Source organism: Schistocerca nitens, chromosome 3 (genome assembly GCF_023898315.1).
Source record: "Schistocerca nitens isolate TAMUIC-IGC-003100 chromosome 3, iqSchNite1.1, whole genome shotgun sequence".
In the NCBI taxonomy this organism is placed as follows: Eukaryota; Metazoa; Arthropoda; class Insecta; order Orthoptera; family Acrididae; genus Schistocerca; species Schistocerca nitens.
In genome coordinates this window covers 302,935,404-302,953,919 of record NC_064616.1, presented here as the reverse complement: position 1 = coordinate 302,953,919, position 18,516 = coordinate 302,935,404, and the positions used below count along the sequence as shown (strand labels likewise).

General features: G+C 41.5%; 1 protein-coding gene across 1 annotated transcript in view; it reads left to right on the top strand.

Moving 5' to 3' along the window:
- The first annotated feature begins 286 nt into the window (after positions 1 to 286).
- LOC126248278 (uncharacterized) overlaps positions 287 to 18,516 on the top strand; it is a 37,623-nt gene continuing 19,393 nt past the window's right edge. The window contains exons 1-3 of the mRNA XM_049949123.1: positions 287 to 439; positions 16,297 to 16,393; positions 17,534 to 17,614. Coding sequence (XP_049805080.1) covers positions 333 to 439; positions 16,297 to 16,393; positions 17,534 to 17,614 — 285 coding nt within the window. The 5' untranslated portion in view covers positions 287 to 332. The remainder of the gene's footprint in view (positions 440 to 16,296; positions 16,394 to 17,533; positions 17,615 to 18,516) is intronic.

Sequence of the window (18,516 nt, the reverse complement as noted above, 5' to 3'; positions counted from 1 at the left end):
ACTCCCTCGTATTTTGCCCGGTGAGCTATGAGCATCGAAAATTTGACATGAGGAGGGTAGGATCCCAAGTGGCCCCTTAACCACTGCGCATTCTTGCTCTGTCTGAAAAATTGTCGTGAAGCGACGGGTAAGCACAACGCAGAAGAACTGCGAGCGGCGTGGGAAATCCCTAGGCTCAAGGCTGTTGTAAGTGCAGGTAACGAAGCGCGCATTGTTTTTTCTGCGAACGCCGTGACGTCAGAGCGGAAGCTCCAGGCTATGCATCCGTGAGTGTGTTTGTGGCGGTATATAGCGGCAGCCGCTGGCTCGCGCCGCACCACACCGTCCCAGCCATGGCCGTCGCACCTGTTCTGCTCGCCGTTGCCGTTGCGCTGCTCGCCGCTACCGACAGCGTTGCTGTGCCCCCCCACAGCCCTCCGCTCAGCGCCTACACAACCAGGTATATATACGCTGAGGCTCCTCACAGTCGCTACCTTTACATGGCATCCTTAAGGTCTGTACTCCGTAAACTGACTTCGCAAGTCAGCGCCTAGTTCCTCGTAGAAACGCTCCAGAATCGTATTGCCTGTTCGATTTCGTCTCAGGACCTTCGGCAGACATTTGCTTAATGATTTTGCTGACGTTTCGTCAGCACGACTGGATGGCGTTGCAGTGCCAGAAAATGGAGGGTGGCGTAACGTCAGAAAAATCGTTAAAAAACTTTGGGCGAAGATACCGAAATGAAAGCAAACAGGCAATATGTAAGCAAGTGATCATCAAAGCTTCAACAGTTTTGTACTCCAAAATGGATTCTGCAGATACAATTTCGGTTACCAGATTTCAGTTTCCACAATCTGTGTTCGTCTCCATGTAAGGGCCCTACTGAAGTTCAATCGTGATTCTGGTGTCAGGTTGCTATTTGCCTGTTAAAGTGTCGCTTTAAATACTGACCTAACGAGGAAGTTGTCAGTTCCTTTTATTTAACTGCCGACTGTTTTTATACTTCTTCAGTAAAATAGCTGATGGTGCCCGAAGTAGAGAGGATATAAAATGCAGACTGTCAATTGCAAGAAAAACGTTTCTGAGAAAGAGAAAATTGTTGAAATTATAAGATTACAGATATCGATTCTATAACTGAAAGATCGAATCTACACCTTTGCTACAAAGCAGCAGCATCGCTGACAGGGATGCCCCATCGTTCTAGAAGGAAAAGACTGGCTCCTGGAAATCTTTCGGTGCGAAGGAGGGAGGAAGCAGTAGAGCATGAAGTAGCCTGGTTCAAATGGCTCTGAGCACTATGGGACTCAACTGCTGAGGTCATTAGTCCCCTAGAACTTAGAACTAGTTAAACCTAACTAACCTAAGGACAACACAAACATCCATGCCCGAGGCAGGATTCGAACCTGCGACCGTAGCGGTCTTGCGGTTCCAGACTGCAGCGCCTTTAACCGCACGGCCACTTCGGCCGGCAAGTAGCCTGTAGGCCAGGTCTCGGGAGCTCGTGCTATGCGCATCGCATGTAAAATAGTGAAATAGTTTTGTGGTGTTGCGGAATATTGTCAGTAGAGCCGGAGCATGATTGCAGAGCAGTTCGCGAGTGTATCAAAGTGATAACTTTGAAATCAGATTTAAATTTGGCATCCAGGGAATTGTTACGTAATGAAAAGACGTTTTACAACCTGTAACCACGCAAGTAACGAGCAGCCCTTAGTGGCTAGCCATTACAATTTTTTATCGTAAATTTCTTTGTGATTAATGCCGTTTTGGCATATTTATTATTTTATAAATGACATATAAGTACTACCAATCTTTCACGATGATTCTGTACTTATCCTCTGTATCATAAGTTTTTAGTCATGATTCTGTGACCATGTTTTAGACCATTCTTTGATTTAAATTCTGAGGAAGACACTCCTAGCAGTGTCGAAACCTGGTTAATTCGTTAAAAATAGTGACCGAGGGCCGTTTTCTGTCAATTATAACTATTCACGGTCTCTGAACGTGCAGCCATGTACAAAATTTAGTGTGTGTGTGTGTGTGTGTGTGTGTGTGTGTGTGTGTGTGTGTGCTCAGTATGCCCATCCCACTTCCTGCCAGCAATTCTCATGCGAAGTCACAGCCATGTAACGTCGTTTCTCCCGCAGCAAACACGGCCGAACCAGATGCAAGGCTAGTACTCAACAACAGTGTTGTTTTACTTCAACCATTACTCATAGTTTCATGTTAATTAAATGGTAAAGACGTTTCTCTTTGGCTAGCATTATAGAAACGGCTTGTTTAATTTAAAAGCTGCTAAATACACACACATTTCCAGTCAACCAATTATTAATGAACACCGCATTTCCACCACCTTGCTCCTCATCCGCTTTAAAGTTAATGCGGCAGACAACAGTTGCAAACATGTCATAGGTACCAAGACTACGACTTGCGCCATTATGTATAGAACAAAACTAGGGAGCAAAGGGGCACTGAAACGGAGATAGACGGTAGTTATAGGTTTTATCACAGGTTTTCAAAAATCGTAAATTGTGATTTTTTTATGGATAAGTGAGGGGCTGGGATGGGAGGTGGGGGAGGGGGTGGGGGTAAGGGTTGTATGGTTAAAGAGGTGCTTTCTAGCACTTAAAATTTAAGAAATTAAGCGCTGGCTGAAGGTGTTTTGTCAGGGGGGCTGCATTGTATGAAAGTCAAACGTGAACGATAAACAATTCAGACAAGAAGAGAATAGAAGCTTTTCAATTTTGTTGCCACAGAAGAGGTTGTAGATTAAATGGGTAGATGGAATAACTAACTAATGAGGAGCTACTGCATTGAATTGGCAGGAGAAGAAATTTATGACACAACCGGACAAAAGTTGGGTCTGTTGACAGGACACATCCAGACGACCAAGGAATTGTTAATACGGTAAAAGATGGAAGTGTGTGGAGTACAAATTGTACAGGAAGACAAAGGCTTCAGAACTGTTAGTACACTATGTGATCAAAAGTACCTGGACACTTGGCTGAAAATGACTTACAAGTTCGTGGCGCCCTCCATCAGTAATGCTGGAATTCAATATGGTGTTGGCCCACCCACAGCCTTGATGACAGCTTCCACTCTCGCAGGTATACGTTCAATCAGGTGCTGGAAGGTTTCTTGGGGAATGACAGCCCATTCTTCATGGAGTGCTGCACTGAGCAGAGGTATCGATGTCGGTCGGTGAGGCCTGGCCCGAAGTCGGCGTTCCAAAACATCCCAAAGGTGTTTTATAGGATTGAGGTCAGGACTCTGTGCAGGCCAGTCCATTACAGAGATGTTATTGTCGTGTAACGACTCCGCCACACGCCGTACATTATGGACAGGTGCTCGATCGTGTTGAAAGATGCCATCGCCATCCCCGAATTGCTATTCAACAGTGAGAAGCAAGAAGGTGCTTAAAACATCACTGTAGGCATGTGCTGCGATAGTGTCACGCAAAACAACAGAGGGTGCAAGCCCCCTCCATGAAAAAGACGACCACACCATAATACAACCGCCTCCGAATTTTACTGTTGGCACTACATACGCTGGCAGATGACGTTCACCGGGCATTCGCCATATCCACACCGCGCCATCGGATCGCCACATTGTGTACCGTGATTCGTCACTCCACACAACGTTCTTCCTCTGTTCAATCGTCCAACGTTTATGCTCCTTACACCAAGTGAGGCGTCGTTTGGTAGTAACCGGCACGATGTGTGGCTTATAAGGAGGCGCTCGAGAATGAAATCCAAGTTTTCTCATCTCCCGCCTAACTGTCACAGTACTTGCAGTGGATCCTGATTCAGTTTGGAATTTCTGTGTGATGATCTGGATAGATATCTGCCTATTACATATTACGACTCTCTTTAACTGTCAACGGTCTCTGTCAGTCAACAGACGAGGTCGGCCTGTACGCTTTTGTGCTGTATGCGTTCCGTCACGTTTCCACTTCACTGTCAGATCGGAAACAGTGGACCTAAGGATGTTTAGGAGTGTGGAAATCTCGTGTACAGACGTATGACACAAGTGACACGCAATCACCTGACCACGTCCGATGTCTGCGAGGCTCTCTCACGCTGTCTAATGACTAATGAGGTCGCTGATAGGGAATACCAGCCAATAGGTGGCAGCACAATGCACCTAATATGAAAAACGTATGTTTTTGCGGGTGCCCGGATACTTTTGATCACATGGTGTAGGTACAAATGGACGTACAGGAGGTGGACAAAATTACGGAAACTTGCTTAATCGTGAACGCAGATGGTAGCCAAGCTCGAAAATTGCGCTATTATATTTGACCACAAACGAGACCTGTGCAATGCCCTCAATACGTTTCAAGTGTCAGTCGTGTATGGAATAGTGTCCTGTGTAGTTATGAGTGCATTGTATTGGAGCTAAGTGACTTCCAACTTGGCCAAATTGCTGATGCTCGTATGGTGGGCGCTTCTGTAACTAAGCTAGCCGAAGTAATTGACGTTTCGAAAGGTATCATATCGAAGATTTATAAGGCGTACGCCGGCCGAAGTGGCCGAGTGTTCTAGGCGCTACAGTCTGGAACCGCGCGACTGCTACGGTCGTAGGTTCGAATCCTGCCTCGGGCATGGATGTGTGTGATGTCCTTAGGTTACTTAGGTTTAAGTAGTTCTAAGTTCTAGGGGTCTGATGACCTCAGAAGTTAAGTCCCTTAGTGCTTAGAGCCGTTTTAGCCATTTTTATAAGGCGTACAGGGAAAAAGGAAAAACATCATCCGCTATGTCACAACGCAGACGAAATTATTTTTTGAATAGTCGTGACAGATGGTCATTGAAGAGGATTATCACGAAAGGCAAGACGATGACAGCATCGAAGATCGCTGCAGAACTGAGTGTTGCACTCGCGAATCCTGTCAGAAGCAAAACAACACGAAGTGAGCTCAATAAGAAGGGAACTGCACGGTGACTTGGAATTCCAAAACCAGTCATTACTGATGCAAATGCCCGTAACAGGAAAATTTGGTGCCGAAGCCATAAAATCTGGCTATAGAGCAATGGAAGAATGTTATTTGGACGGGTGACTGTTGTTTTACACTATTTCGAACTTCTCGCCGAGTTTACGTACCAAGAATTAATCATAGTGGGATTAAGTGATGATTTGGGTAGCCATATCATAATATTCGATGGGCCACATGGTTACTCTGCAAAGTCACACTACTACCAAGGATTACCTGTGCGACCATTTTTGCTGATCAGCTCCGTCCCATGGTACGATGTTTACTACCCAATGGCGATGTTACAGAGCCCTTTTCACACAGCTTGTATCGTCCAGGACTGGTTTTGTGAACACGAAGATGAATTTTCGTGTCTACCGTGGCCGTCACAGTCACCAGATCTCAATATTATTGAGCCTTTGTGGGCTTCTTTGGATAGAAGTGTGAATGATCGCTATCCATCACTGTTGCCTGAACTTGACGCTGTTTTTCAGGAAGAATGGTGTAAGATTCACTTGAAAACCAACAGGACCTGTATTTATGTATTCCGAGACGACTGGAGGCTGTTTTGAATGCCAACGGGTTTCTAACGCCGTATTAAGTATGGCAGTGTGATCTTTTTGGTTTTACCATATTTTCCTCCAACCCCCAGTAGGTTGAGGTACTTCAGCAAAGATGGAGAGGTTTGTATAGGATAGATTAGACTAGAGTGCTACATGAAACCAGGCTTAGACTTGAAGACAACAATAAAAATTGTCAAGAAGCACATTATTCTCTTTATGAGATGGAGATATACGAAAACTGATAATCAACTGGCAGAAAATGTGGCGGCATACCCACCATTTACATGAATTCTCAATATGTTCATCCTGTGGTTGAAGCTGACTTTCTGTCTGTGTTTGCTTTTTTTCAATTTATATAATCGTGGAAATAGGGTTCTGCTTTGAACAAACACCTCTACATGTTTCGGTGAAGTTTCATCATCATCAGTGGGTTCATTTTAGTTTCTGTCAAATAACATATAAAAATATTACATTATATATATATATATATATATATATATATATATATATATATATATATATATATATATGCAGTTCTGGGATAATGGGAATGGTATTCATAACATTTTTAACAAAACATATACTTTAATTTTACATATTTATGTTTGTGTAGCTCTCTGTTGTTTGCAGTGGGGGAGAGCGTTGTAGCTTGATGATAATGTACTTAGCAACACATGTTTCTTGGTCGATGTTTCAATCTAATGACCGATTTCAGAATCAGCTGAATGAACGGGCACTAGCTACTGTGGCAGTTTCCAGCAAATTCTACTGTTTTTGTTATTGTGAGACTTAAGGTCGTCTTTCGTGCATCATCTATAAATATTCTGAAATCTGCACGTGTAAGTGCTGTATAATACGTGGCGATTCAAACACATTGTGCATGTCACTGGATAGAGGAAAGTTCAGAGTTTTATATTCACACAGACTCTACACCGTGCACTCAACATAAGCACCAAGCGTTGCACGAGAAACATCAAAGCGGCAGACCATTTCATTCCACAAACAAATCAACGGGTCCCTGTTTAGAGAATCGACAGCTTCAACAATTGATTTCTTAGTTCTTGAAGAAAGGCTGCCACTGATGGGACAAATACCGTCTTACTTCCTCAGCAAAAATCCCAAGGTGGGAGGTCCGGTGACGTGGGAGGCCGAAATCAGTAATCAAGATCTTCTTGTCACTTCTTCAAATCCAACGTTTTGGCATGGCGTTGTTAAGATAACGCCGCACACCAAGGTGAAAATGAAATCTTTGGAATCTTTGGCCGGCCGGTGTGGCCACGCGGTTAAAGGCGCTACAATCTGGAACCGCGCGACCGCTACGGTCGCAGGTTCGAATCCTGCCTCGGGCATGGATGTGTGTGATGTCCTTAGGTTAGTTAGGTTTAAGTAGTTCTAAGTTCTAGGGGACTGATGACCTGAGATGTTAAGTTCCATAGTGCTCAGAGCCATTTGAACCATTTTTTTGGAATCTTCGCGAAATTGAGGAAACACTCAGTTTTGCAACATGTCGAGGCCTGACTTCCCTGTCAAAGTTTCCTCCGCAAAAAGAAAGGTCCGTAAAATTTGTGAACAGCAACGGCATAAAAAGCATCCAGTTCGGTGTGTCTCTCTGATGTTCGACGACGATGCCAGGATTTTGTAACCCCAAATTCTTACATTATAGTGGTTTACTTTTCCCCATAAATGAAAACTTCGTTTCTTCCAAAAAGATGAGTTGTTCGGAAAAAAGTATCTTCTGTCATATCGTGCAGACTTGAAATGCAAAATTCGTAGCTTCTGTTACGGTCGGTGGGAGGTAATTGATGAGGTAACTGCAACTTGTAAGGCTTCATACGCAGGTGTCGTTCCAGAACACGCCCATCGTTGTTTGAGAAAGTTCATGTTCCTAGGCTGCCTGCGTTGTGGGTATCTGAGGGTTCCGTGTGAAAGCATCTCGGATACACTCAGCATTTTCATCAGACGTGCGTGGCCTGCAAGCACTCTTCCCTTCGCATCTGCAATCAGCTTCTAAGAATTTTTTATGCCAGTCATAAATCTGCTCATGCAGAGGCGGCTTCTTGCTGAATCGACGGCGGAATGTACGTTGCACGTGAACAAGGGACTGACTTCGCGAAAATTTCAACACACAAAATGATTTCTCTTGTGGTGTAGTCGTCATATTGCTACAAACAAACAATAGCGCAGCTATGTCAAAACTTCGAACCTTCCTCTATCCAGTGACATGCACAATGTGTTTCTGTCTTTTGTAGTTTTCTGCAATAAACAACTGAAATCCGTTTTCCTTAATCACCCGATAAATTAAAGATATTTGGAAACTAGTTTTAACTCTCCAGTTACAGAATTTTATGGTGAGTAAAATTATATATCTTTTTAAAGTTGTTTGTATAACGTGTGGGCGGTCAAATTCTGCTTCATCGATCGTGCACCTTCTTGTGTCTTGAAATGGATGGTCTTCTCCCATGAATCATGTAGTATTTGTAAATGAACTAAGACCATTTAATTTCTTATCGCCTTTATCAGTCTTGGAAATAAAAATGTATATAAATCTGCAGTAGCCTCTATTTCAAAATGTATTTAACTTGTATCTAGGTTTTGAAGATACTTATACTTAATTTGAGTTCACATATTGATTATTAATGTATAGTAGAGCAGGTAGACATTTAAAAACTGTACTGACAATATTTTTTCAGTTGTAACACACATAAATTTCAGTGACAGGTTTGTTCCTAGGTACATCATCACGTTGTACTGTGGAACTTTTTTTCACATTTGGGAAAACCTTAAATTTCTAGCGTAATTTCAGAAAAAAACTGTAGCACACAAAACGTTAATGCTGTCATTTGAAAGCAGGTCACACTAGGGTGCAGCAGACTTCTAGCAGAGAAACTAAAAACATTTTGAACTGTTCGTGACGAATGTGGATTCCTTACTGTGTTATCTATCGTACAGCAGCAATCAGTTAATACCCTGTGGTGATATCAGCGTAGATTGCCTAAAGGATTCTGAAAGGAAAAATAATCTAGAAATCTTATTTTGATTCTAAAATTTGATCTCAGCAATTAACTTTCCAGCACAGTGGGAAAAGGCATTAGGACCATAATTGGTAACGTCTTCTTTGGTGAAGCCCAAAGAAGAAAATAGCAGTTTACCCACTAACAAATGCTCTGTCTAGTTAGAATAAATAACATAGTGCCTTACCGTATGGATACTCCCCCATACGAAACGTACTGGACAAATGTCAATAACTACCGATCATTCTCACTGCTGACGTCTTTTTTCAACATTTCTGAAAAGATGATGTATTCTAGAATAGCAAATCACGGTTTCGATTGCAGAAGAACTGTTGTATTGAGAGTGGCATTTACATGTTCACTCACCACATTCAGCAACCATTAAATAGTAAAATAGCACTCACTGGTATTTTCTGCAACCTATCTAAAGTATTTGACTGCGTGAATCACAAGTCTCCTAGATAAATTGAAGCCTTGTAGGATTGGTGCTATAGCCATCCAATGCATGTCATGTCTAACCAAAAGGATGGAAAAAGTTGTACTTAATAATTCAACCAGTGTAGTCCAGGGATATTGTTCTGGTGGGAAAAATCACGTATGGGATTCCCCACGGCTCAGTGTTAGATCTCCTATCGTTTCTCTTATATGTAAACGATATTCTGTCTCGTAATCAACAAACTGAATTAGTTCTTTTTGCGAATGGCACTACTATTTTGATCAGTACAAGCATCATATAGATACAGAAGAAACAATAAACAGTGTTCTTTACTCTAGAACGGTCGGGCAGGGTCTGTGAGACCCACTAGTTTTTGTTTCACTGAATTTATGTTCTTATAGTTGCTGATTTGACTGGAGCGCTCAGCTAGCTTCCTGAAACATCCGAGAGAAAGCGTTCACGTCGTGAATGAGGTTTTGCTTCGTTTAGTCATCGCTTAGTTGGGCAGTGTTCTAAAAAGCGCCGGATCTGTCAGGCCCAGCCCGACCGTTTACGTTACTAATTTCTGCCAGTGCGATCCCATTTTTATATTGGTGTAGACCTATCATTGACTTACTTTGCGAACTATTTGTGATGTCCTAAAACCGGTTTATCGTTGTCAATAAATTACAATATAAAATGGCAAGAGAAAGTCTTTTATATAATGAAATTTACAGAATCTTATATGATGGTGAGAGCGAAGTAAGGCGATTCCGACGCGGGCCCAGGCTTCGAAATAAATAATGATCAGGAGATTAATAGTGAAACAAGTGGTGGTGAAGAGAAATATGTTTAGCCTTCTGCTAGCACCGATACCCCTACTGTTGTTGATTCAAGTACAGCTCTTGTAACCTACTCAGGTACGTCACCTACGCACTTGTATAAAGGAAGGAACGGAGCACCCAAATGGATAAAAACTTGTTTCACACAAAGCGTTCGAACAAGATGTCACGACATAGCGCAGTATTTAAAAAAAAAAATGTGTGAGAAATTGTGTGGGACTTAACCGTTAAGGTCATCAGTCCTTAAGCTTACACACTACTTAACCTAAATTATCCTAAGGACAAACACACACACACACACACACACACACACACACACACACCCATGCCCGAGGGAGGACTCGAACCTCCGCCGGGACCAGCCTCACAGTCCATGACTTCAGCGCCCTAGACTGCTCGGCTAATCCCGCGCGGCGGTGCAGTATTTACAGGAATTATGTATTTCGATTACAGCTCCATCTGTTAGCAGCTTTTCTAACTATTTCTAAATTTCTGTATAACTATCCAAGATGCTTCTCCAGGCGGGTGTAAAATGAATGTGCGCAACGGAAAATACTGAATGCGAAAATGAAGATTTGGCCCTGTCTGACTACCCCCTGCACTGCTGCTGACTGATGATATTATCTCCTCCTTCTTGCTCTTTAACATATAAATTACATCATAAACATAAATGAATAATTAAGGGAACAAGTAACTACAAATGAGAAATGCTGTTTCTGCTTATATATTTATTGTGGATTAATACTCCTTTATATATAACAATTGTTTGTATATCAATGTCCAATGGACATAAAGAGATACAAATTTATTTCCTAACTAATATGATTGATTGATCGACTGCCCAAATCTGACCCTTTTTATGGCTACGCGATCTAATATAAATAACGCGAATTGACTGACATCACCTACATACCAAACACTGGAGACACTACTTTCAAAGATGATCTACAGTGGTGTGCAACCTCAGTGGAAATAAAATTTAAGTGATCACAGCTGTTTAGCTTTATTGCCCTATTAAGCCGAAGCAGTTAGCAATATCACCGTATGTACTGCGTCCGGTGCGTCGGAGTGAGGGTTCTCGTACACGTCTGCGACGATGGAAGAACTCCAGACACAAAATAAAAAGTCTTTCAAACACAAGGACGGCAGAAGGCGGTCCTCTGACTAGTATGATCTAATACTGTCTTCTCCTCTCTGTGTTCTACAGACAAGAAACTCGAGCTCCCAGTCACAAAGACGGAATTCAGATAACGTCTCTACGCGAGTATAAACAGAGGATGTGCTCTCAATCACTGAACGCTGCGTACTCAATGACGACTCCGTACCCGGAGGCGAAGTCCAAAATCGTCTAAGTTCGCAACAGTACAGTGCCTAACACTTCTAACTATAAAATCTTCTGAGAGCAAAGACAGCAAGTCCGTCTCTACCAACAAAAGCTGATACTAAGCGACCGTCAAACACAGGAGCTCAAACCGAAAGACCTCTCTCTCTCCACCGCTGGCTTCCCAGAAAATCTCGGCTCCCATCCCTCATAACTGCAGAAGGCGAATCATATTCTCGAAACCACGGAATATTCTCCCTCTCTAAAGATTCTTCCGAACGCCGACCAACCATATTTTAGTCTTTTGTCATCCAGCGCGGAAAGTTGGCGAGGAAATACCTATCCCTGTTAATTAGGAATTCATACAATGGCATGCTTCTCAGAATAAAAATCCTCGGAAAGAACCCAGCCTGACTGATTTCCGAAGTAACGCTTCCTTGTTCCTCTCTGCTGCATCCAAGATTTTCAGAGTTTCCGGTTATCCTTCCGGCATAGCTACAATACCGGCCAGCCGCCACTCTGTTGTGCTTCAGCGCTCAGGTGACCCAACCGTCCGGCTTGGGCTACTTCCTCTGTTAAGCAGGACCACCCATGGCCTGAGTTACGCCTGCCGTTTCATTTGCACTGGCGTTCCAACCTCTACTAGTATAGGCAATCATTCATTACGCCGTTTTGATAATAAAGACACTCCACCTTTCATGCAATAAACGTTATCAACTATTTACAAGGTGTACGTGACACTGACATTGTTCTTTAAATATTCATATATACGATGGACAACCTATCAAATGATATCTAATTCCGGGTGTAAATCACGGCAAAGTATGTAGATGAGTGCTTGTAAGGTGCGAAATTATAGCCACCTTACAACTTTTTACACCTCTTACAATAAACATACCGTTTTTTGCAGTCGTCTATCGATCTTAGTTTTGGAGATATTTAACTCTGAAAGCAGGGACTGCTTCGCTGTGTATTCTGTAGGCACAACTGGCTGTTTTCTTGGGGGCGTTTCTATGATTAGCAGCTATTTTCATTTATGCTTATTATTCTGAAGGAAGACTGCTTCATTCTGATATGAGCTCATCAAACAAAAGGTTAGTCACATACTTAGAAAAACACGTTTGGAGAACTGTAGATGACGTACACTTGGTGGCAGGTGGTCAAGTAACACTCCAACGCTGATGTAAGTCATGGCAGTGAAGTGGTATGTGTGTGCCATTGTGTGCCAATAGTACGTTTGAGTCTTAGTCAAGAAAAGTATGTATTCCTGCATCCCTGTGCACGTGGCTTTTAGCATCTTTTGAGATGGAAGTGTCCACAGCAAATTCATCACGAAGGAAAGGGTAACATATGGTCAGCGAGAATGTTGAAATAAACACCATGATTTTTAGCGACTATTGTCCTTACATTACACTTTGTGATCAACGTATCTGGAAACACCCAAAAACACACGTTTTTCATATTAGGTGCTTTGTGCTGCCACCTACTGCCAGCTAATCCATATCAGCGACCTCAGTAGTCATTAGACATCGTGAGAGAGCAGACTTCATCTGGTGGCGGAGGGGGTGAACTTCAGGGGTGACCTACGGAGAGAGAGGAGTGGCCAGGCTTTTGTAACAAGACTTTATCTGGTGATACTGAATTGTCCTGGCAACTGTGTACATCCTCTGCTAATGTTTAGTGCTCGGCCTTTCCTGCAGCATGTCGGTCTTCAGTGCCACACCAAAGTCGATAAATATTTGACTAGATATTATTGTGAATGTCATCCACACACCGATTTCGTTCTCAAGCATTCTTGGGTGACCAATCGTCCATCAACCAAATTATTTGTTACTGTATACACTTTTATGAGAATGTTGTCAATAACTTTTTGTAACCAAACGTGTTTTTAAATTTATGTTTGACGGTATTTAAAGTGTAGCTATTTTCTTGTATTGGTAAATTCTTTGTGTTTTGAAATTATCATGCATCATCAGATATGACTAGTCCGTTTTATCACTTATCTGGATGCGCATGTTCATACATACATATACTGCACAAACTGCTGTAAAGTGTGTGGCAGAGGGTTCTCCCAGTTGTATTCCTCTCACACATGGATCAAGGAAAATGTGCTGTCGGCATACCTTCACGCCATTACTTAATCTTAAATATTTCCAGAGAAATTAAGAGCATTTTTTACCAAATTAGTGGTCTTAAATAAAAGAGAACAGCATGTCCGTTATTGTTGTACTGTTTCATTAAGGATATTAATTTCTATGATATCAGGTGGATTGGATTTTTTGCAGAAACGTACATATTTTCTCTAATTTTATTCTGACTACGAATAGGTTGTAGAGAGTTTCAGGGAGAGCATAAGGGAACAATTGACAGGAATGGGGGAAAGAAATACAGTAGAAGAAGAATGGGTAGCTCTGAGGGATGAAGTAGTGAAGGCAGCAGAGGATCAAGTAGGTAAAAAGACGAGGGCTAATAGAAATCCTTGGGTAACAGAAGAAATATTGAATTTAATTGATGAAAGGAGAAAATATAAAAATGCAGTAAATGAAGGAGGCAAAAGGGAATACAAACGTCTCAAAAATGAGATCGACAGAAAGTGCAAAATGGCTAAGCAGGGATGGCTAGAGGACAAATGTAAGGATGTAGAGGCTTGTCTCACTAGGGGTAAGATAGATACTGCCTACAGGAAAATTAAAGAGACATTTGGAGAGAAGAGAACCACTTGTATGAATATCAAGAGCTCAGATGGCAACCCAGTTCTAAGCAAAGAAGGGAAGGCAGAAAGGTGGAAGGAGTATATAGAGGGTTTATACAAGGGCGATGAACTTGAGGACAATATTATGGAAATGGAAGAGGATGTAGATGAAGATGAAATGGGAGATAAGATACTGCGTGAAGAGTTTGACAGAGCACTGCAAGACCTGAGTCGAAACAAGGCCCCGGGAGTAGACAACATTCCATTAGAACTACTGATGGCCTTGGGAGAGCCAGTCATGACAAAACTGTACCATCTGGTGAGCAAGATGTATGAGACAGGCGAAATACCCACAGACTTCAAGAAGAATATAATAATTCCAATACCAAAGAAAGCAGGTGTTGACAGATGTGAAAATTACCGAACTATCAGTTTAATAAGTCACAGCTGCAAAATACTAACGCGAATTCTTTACAGACGAATGGAAAAACTGGTAGAAGCGGACCTCGGGGAAGATCAGTTTGGATTCCGTAGAAATGTTGGAACACGTGAGGCAATACTAACCTTACGTCTTATCTTAGATGAAAGATTAAGAAAAGGCAAACCTACGTTTCTAGCATTTGTAGACTTAGAGAAAGCTTTTGACAACGTTAACTGGAATACTCTCTTTCAAATTCTGAAGGTGGCAGGGGTAAAATACAGGGAGCGAAGGGCTATTTACAATTTGTACAGAAACCAGATGGCAGTTATAAGAGTCGAGGGGCATGAAAGGGAAGCAGTGGTTGGGAAAGGAGTGAGACAGGGTTGTAGCCTCTCCCCGATGTTATTCAATCTGTATATTGACCAAGCAGTAAAGGAAACAAAAGAAAAATTCGGAGTAGGTATTAAAATTCATGGAGAAGAAGTAAAAACTTTGAGGTTCGCCGATGACATTGTAATTCTGTCAGAGACAGCAAAGGACTTGGAAGAGCAGTTGAACGGAATGGACAGTGTCTTGAAAGGAGGATATAAGATGAACATCAACAAAAGCAAAACGAAGATAATGGAATGTAGTCAAATTAAATCGGGTGATGCTGAGGGGATTAGATTAGGAAATGAGACACTGAAAGTAGTAAAGGAGTTTTGCTATTTAGGGAGTAAAATAACTGATGACGGTCGAAGTAGAGAGGATATAAAATGTAGACTGGCAATGGCAAGGAAAGCGTTTCTGAAGAAGAGAAATTTGTTAACATCGAGTATAGATTTAAGTGTCAGGAAGTCGTTTCTGAAAGTGTTTGTATGGAGTGTAGCCATGTATGGAAGTGAAACATGGACGATAACCAGTTTGGACAAGAAGAGAATAGAAGCTTTCGAAATGTGGTGCTACAGAAGAATGCTGAAGATAAGGTGGGTAGATCACGTAACTAATGAGGAGGTATTGAATAGGATTGGGGAGAAGAGAAGTTTGTGGCACAACTTGACTAGAAGAAGGGATCGGTTGGTAGGACATGTTTTGAGGCATCAAGGGATCACAAATTTAGCATTGGAGGGCAGCGTGGAGGGTAAAAATCGTAGAGGGAGACCAAGAGATCAATACACTAAGCAGATTCAGGAGGATGTAGGTTGCAGTAGGTACTGGGAGATGAAGAAGCTTGCACAGGATAGAGTAGCATGGAGAGCTGCATCAAACCAGTCTCAGGACTGAAGACCACAACAACAACAACGAATATTTAAGGCTACTGAAGACTGCTAGTGTTTATAAACATTTATCTTCAATAAAATGTTATTTTTACCGTGGATTTTTTTGCCAAAGCGCAGTCACACTCTCAAAGCATCCAGCATGTGCTATATCTTCTCGACTATGCATTTTTCTTACTGACTGCACATTAGAAAGCGGGAAGTTAAAATCTCCATTTGACAATTTGCAGGAAGTTTCACATTTTCAAAGTGCTCCTGTTAGTAAGTCTGCTAATCAGTTTCTGTCACTACACACATTAACAAAAAATTTCAACAGGAATCTCAAATACCTATCAAAAGTAAATTAAGGAACAAATTCATCTAAAAAATGTTAAAGTCATCTAAAATAGTTCACAGAGTGACTCGATGGACAGCAGTGAGCGCATATTTAGTGCAAGGCTCTCACTATCCGGAGTTTGCTCCTCAACCCCACGGTGAACATCTCGTCTATCCTGCATTGGTGAGCAGTTGGTCTGTGATCGCCGAACGCCACATGTCAGGCGCATGCTGTATACAGATCAGGGAATTACCACAGAGTTAGGTTTTAGCTTGTAGGTATTTCTCCTGTGCTTATGTGGAATTTGGTATCGTGTATGCAAAAGGTTATTTTCGGATTTTAAGTGTCACATAAGATCCGCTTTACCGTCTTGATGATTGTCAATGATCAGCACAATAATTTTTTACCTCCTTTCCGGATAATAATGTATTTCAATCTCTACAGGTTGTGTGCCCCTACGGGTGTGGCCAACAAAGTGCGTGATGTTAGTGATGCTTTGCTTTTATGTTGGCAGCCCTCTGTTCGACGACCTGATGCAGCCGCTGTGCTCAGAATCGTCAACCGACGATGCGTGCTATGGGTGCTTCGCGCGCTACTCCAGGATGAAGCAGGTAGTGTATACAGTTTGGGAGACACGAAAATTTGCCAGCTTTGTAAAAGAAAAAAGAGTAAGATATACAACCTCCATAACTTATTGACAAAAAGTGAATTATTACAACCCGTCTTTTAAGAGACAATAACCTAAGCTATAATTAGTATCTTATTATTTATATGTTGACGAATATTTATTTACTTATTTTTATTTATTTACCATCATAAGTGAGGTTTGCCGTCTAGAGACTGTGCAAACTACTACAGAAAAATGGAAGGTACACTATTATACTAAAATTCCAGAATACAAGTGTTGTTGCTACTGACATTTTTATGAAATTAAATCAGATCTATGCATATGGTAATAGCTGACTCAAATGAATACGTCCAGTAAAATCACGGATGAACTGTTCTAGTTAACCACATCATCTGTCACTGGTTGCCCGTCGCTCAAGTGTTCCTAAACAACATGTAACGCCTAATAATCTAATAATCACCAAAAAATGCTCTCGTGTGATGTATTCATTTTCTGAATCTTATTTGTAAGAGTATCACTGCAACGGTGCATCAATTTTGTATCCTGAAAACAGTCCATCCATAACGACAACTGCCTCTAAATTAGCTGGTCTTCAACATAAAAAGACAGATAAACCGAAAAGATCACCTCCCAGTTCCCCAATTGTGGCCACAGGTGACAGTTATGGTCGATGCGTATCTTATAGTGTCAAGTGTACCACGAACGTATGTTTCCTTCATCTATTGGACGACACTGACCTTCTTATAGGCGGACATATTACCAACACACTACAGTTACGGACATTGGCCTAGCAGAAAAACAAAGTTTACTTACTTTTATTAAGCTATCTGAGCTCTTTGCGCACATAGCGTCTCCCAGTAACTCCGTTCCGTACTCAAGACTTTCCTTGGTGTAGTTGAATCATATTACATCTTCTTCTTCTTCTTCTTACTCCTTTTTACGGAAATTTTAGGCCACATGACCCGTTTGCGCTTCAAACACGTAACTCAAAAATCGAAGATTTCATTTCTCTTAATGCTTAAGATGAAATATACAGTCATAGTTCCTTAAAAATAGCATAGATCATCTTTATCTTCTTTATCATCTTTTGAAAGCAGAACTATAGCTGTGCTTTTAATTACAGACACCAGACGCATATGAAGAACTTAAAAAATGCACTACAAGGTACCTGAATGGCACATCTTACGCAGAATGTCAGGCACTGGTAAGTCAATAAATTATTTACCTAATTATAACAATACATAATGTTCACCGCATTAGATTTTTTATTGAGAATTCAGACCTAATCATGCAGTTCCAAAGCGCTAAGCGCTATTAGTGCCAAAGCGCTAAGCGCTATTCCGCCCACGCACCCTCTATCGCCCTTTAATCATTTACTACCAAGCTTTGCTTTAACTGTCCTCTAAATGTCGTCATTATGCAACCTATCTTCAAAATGTTTCAACTTTTGCAATCACTGAAGTAGTTAGAGGTTTATTCGTGCTTGTACATAGCTGCTTGCAGTAATAGAGGAAATTAAATCCAAACGCCCCTTTCATGCTTCGGAGGAAGCGATCTGTAAACGAGTAGAAAAAATGGTTTTTAATAACTACAAAAATATTGATTTGCTTTGGACATTCTTATTAGGTGCTGATCTAGAGTGTGCTACTTGTTGTAATGATTCTCTCCCTGTAAAGAACGTAGAAAATATTTGCGCACATTGCACGTGAGTGAACAGCACTGCAATTCGTCTGTTTGCACTGTAAGAGTGACATCATCATATGTTATAAAAAAAAAGTAATTAACTTGCAAATGCCTTCAGTGTCTAGGGATCCACGTCGTTTAAATTTCATCGACTAGGTCGTGGATTGTTTCTAAAGACAAGCTTGAAGCACCAGTTCTTGTTTTCAAAATATGTGGTCTTATTCTCATTCAACGTAAAATAATCCACAATCACAAACACAGTGAAGAACCACAAGAAAGCACGTATATCTAGAACGAACAAAAATACTTGAGAACAGCTTCATTGTCTTTCTAAAACCCATACGTCCAAAGAGCTTCACCTTACGTTAACCCTTTCAACAGCAAATTGAACCTGAGCCAACGGACGCCAAGCAAGGGTAGTAT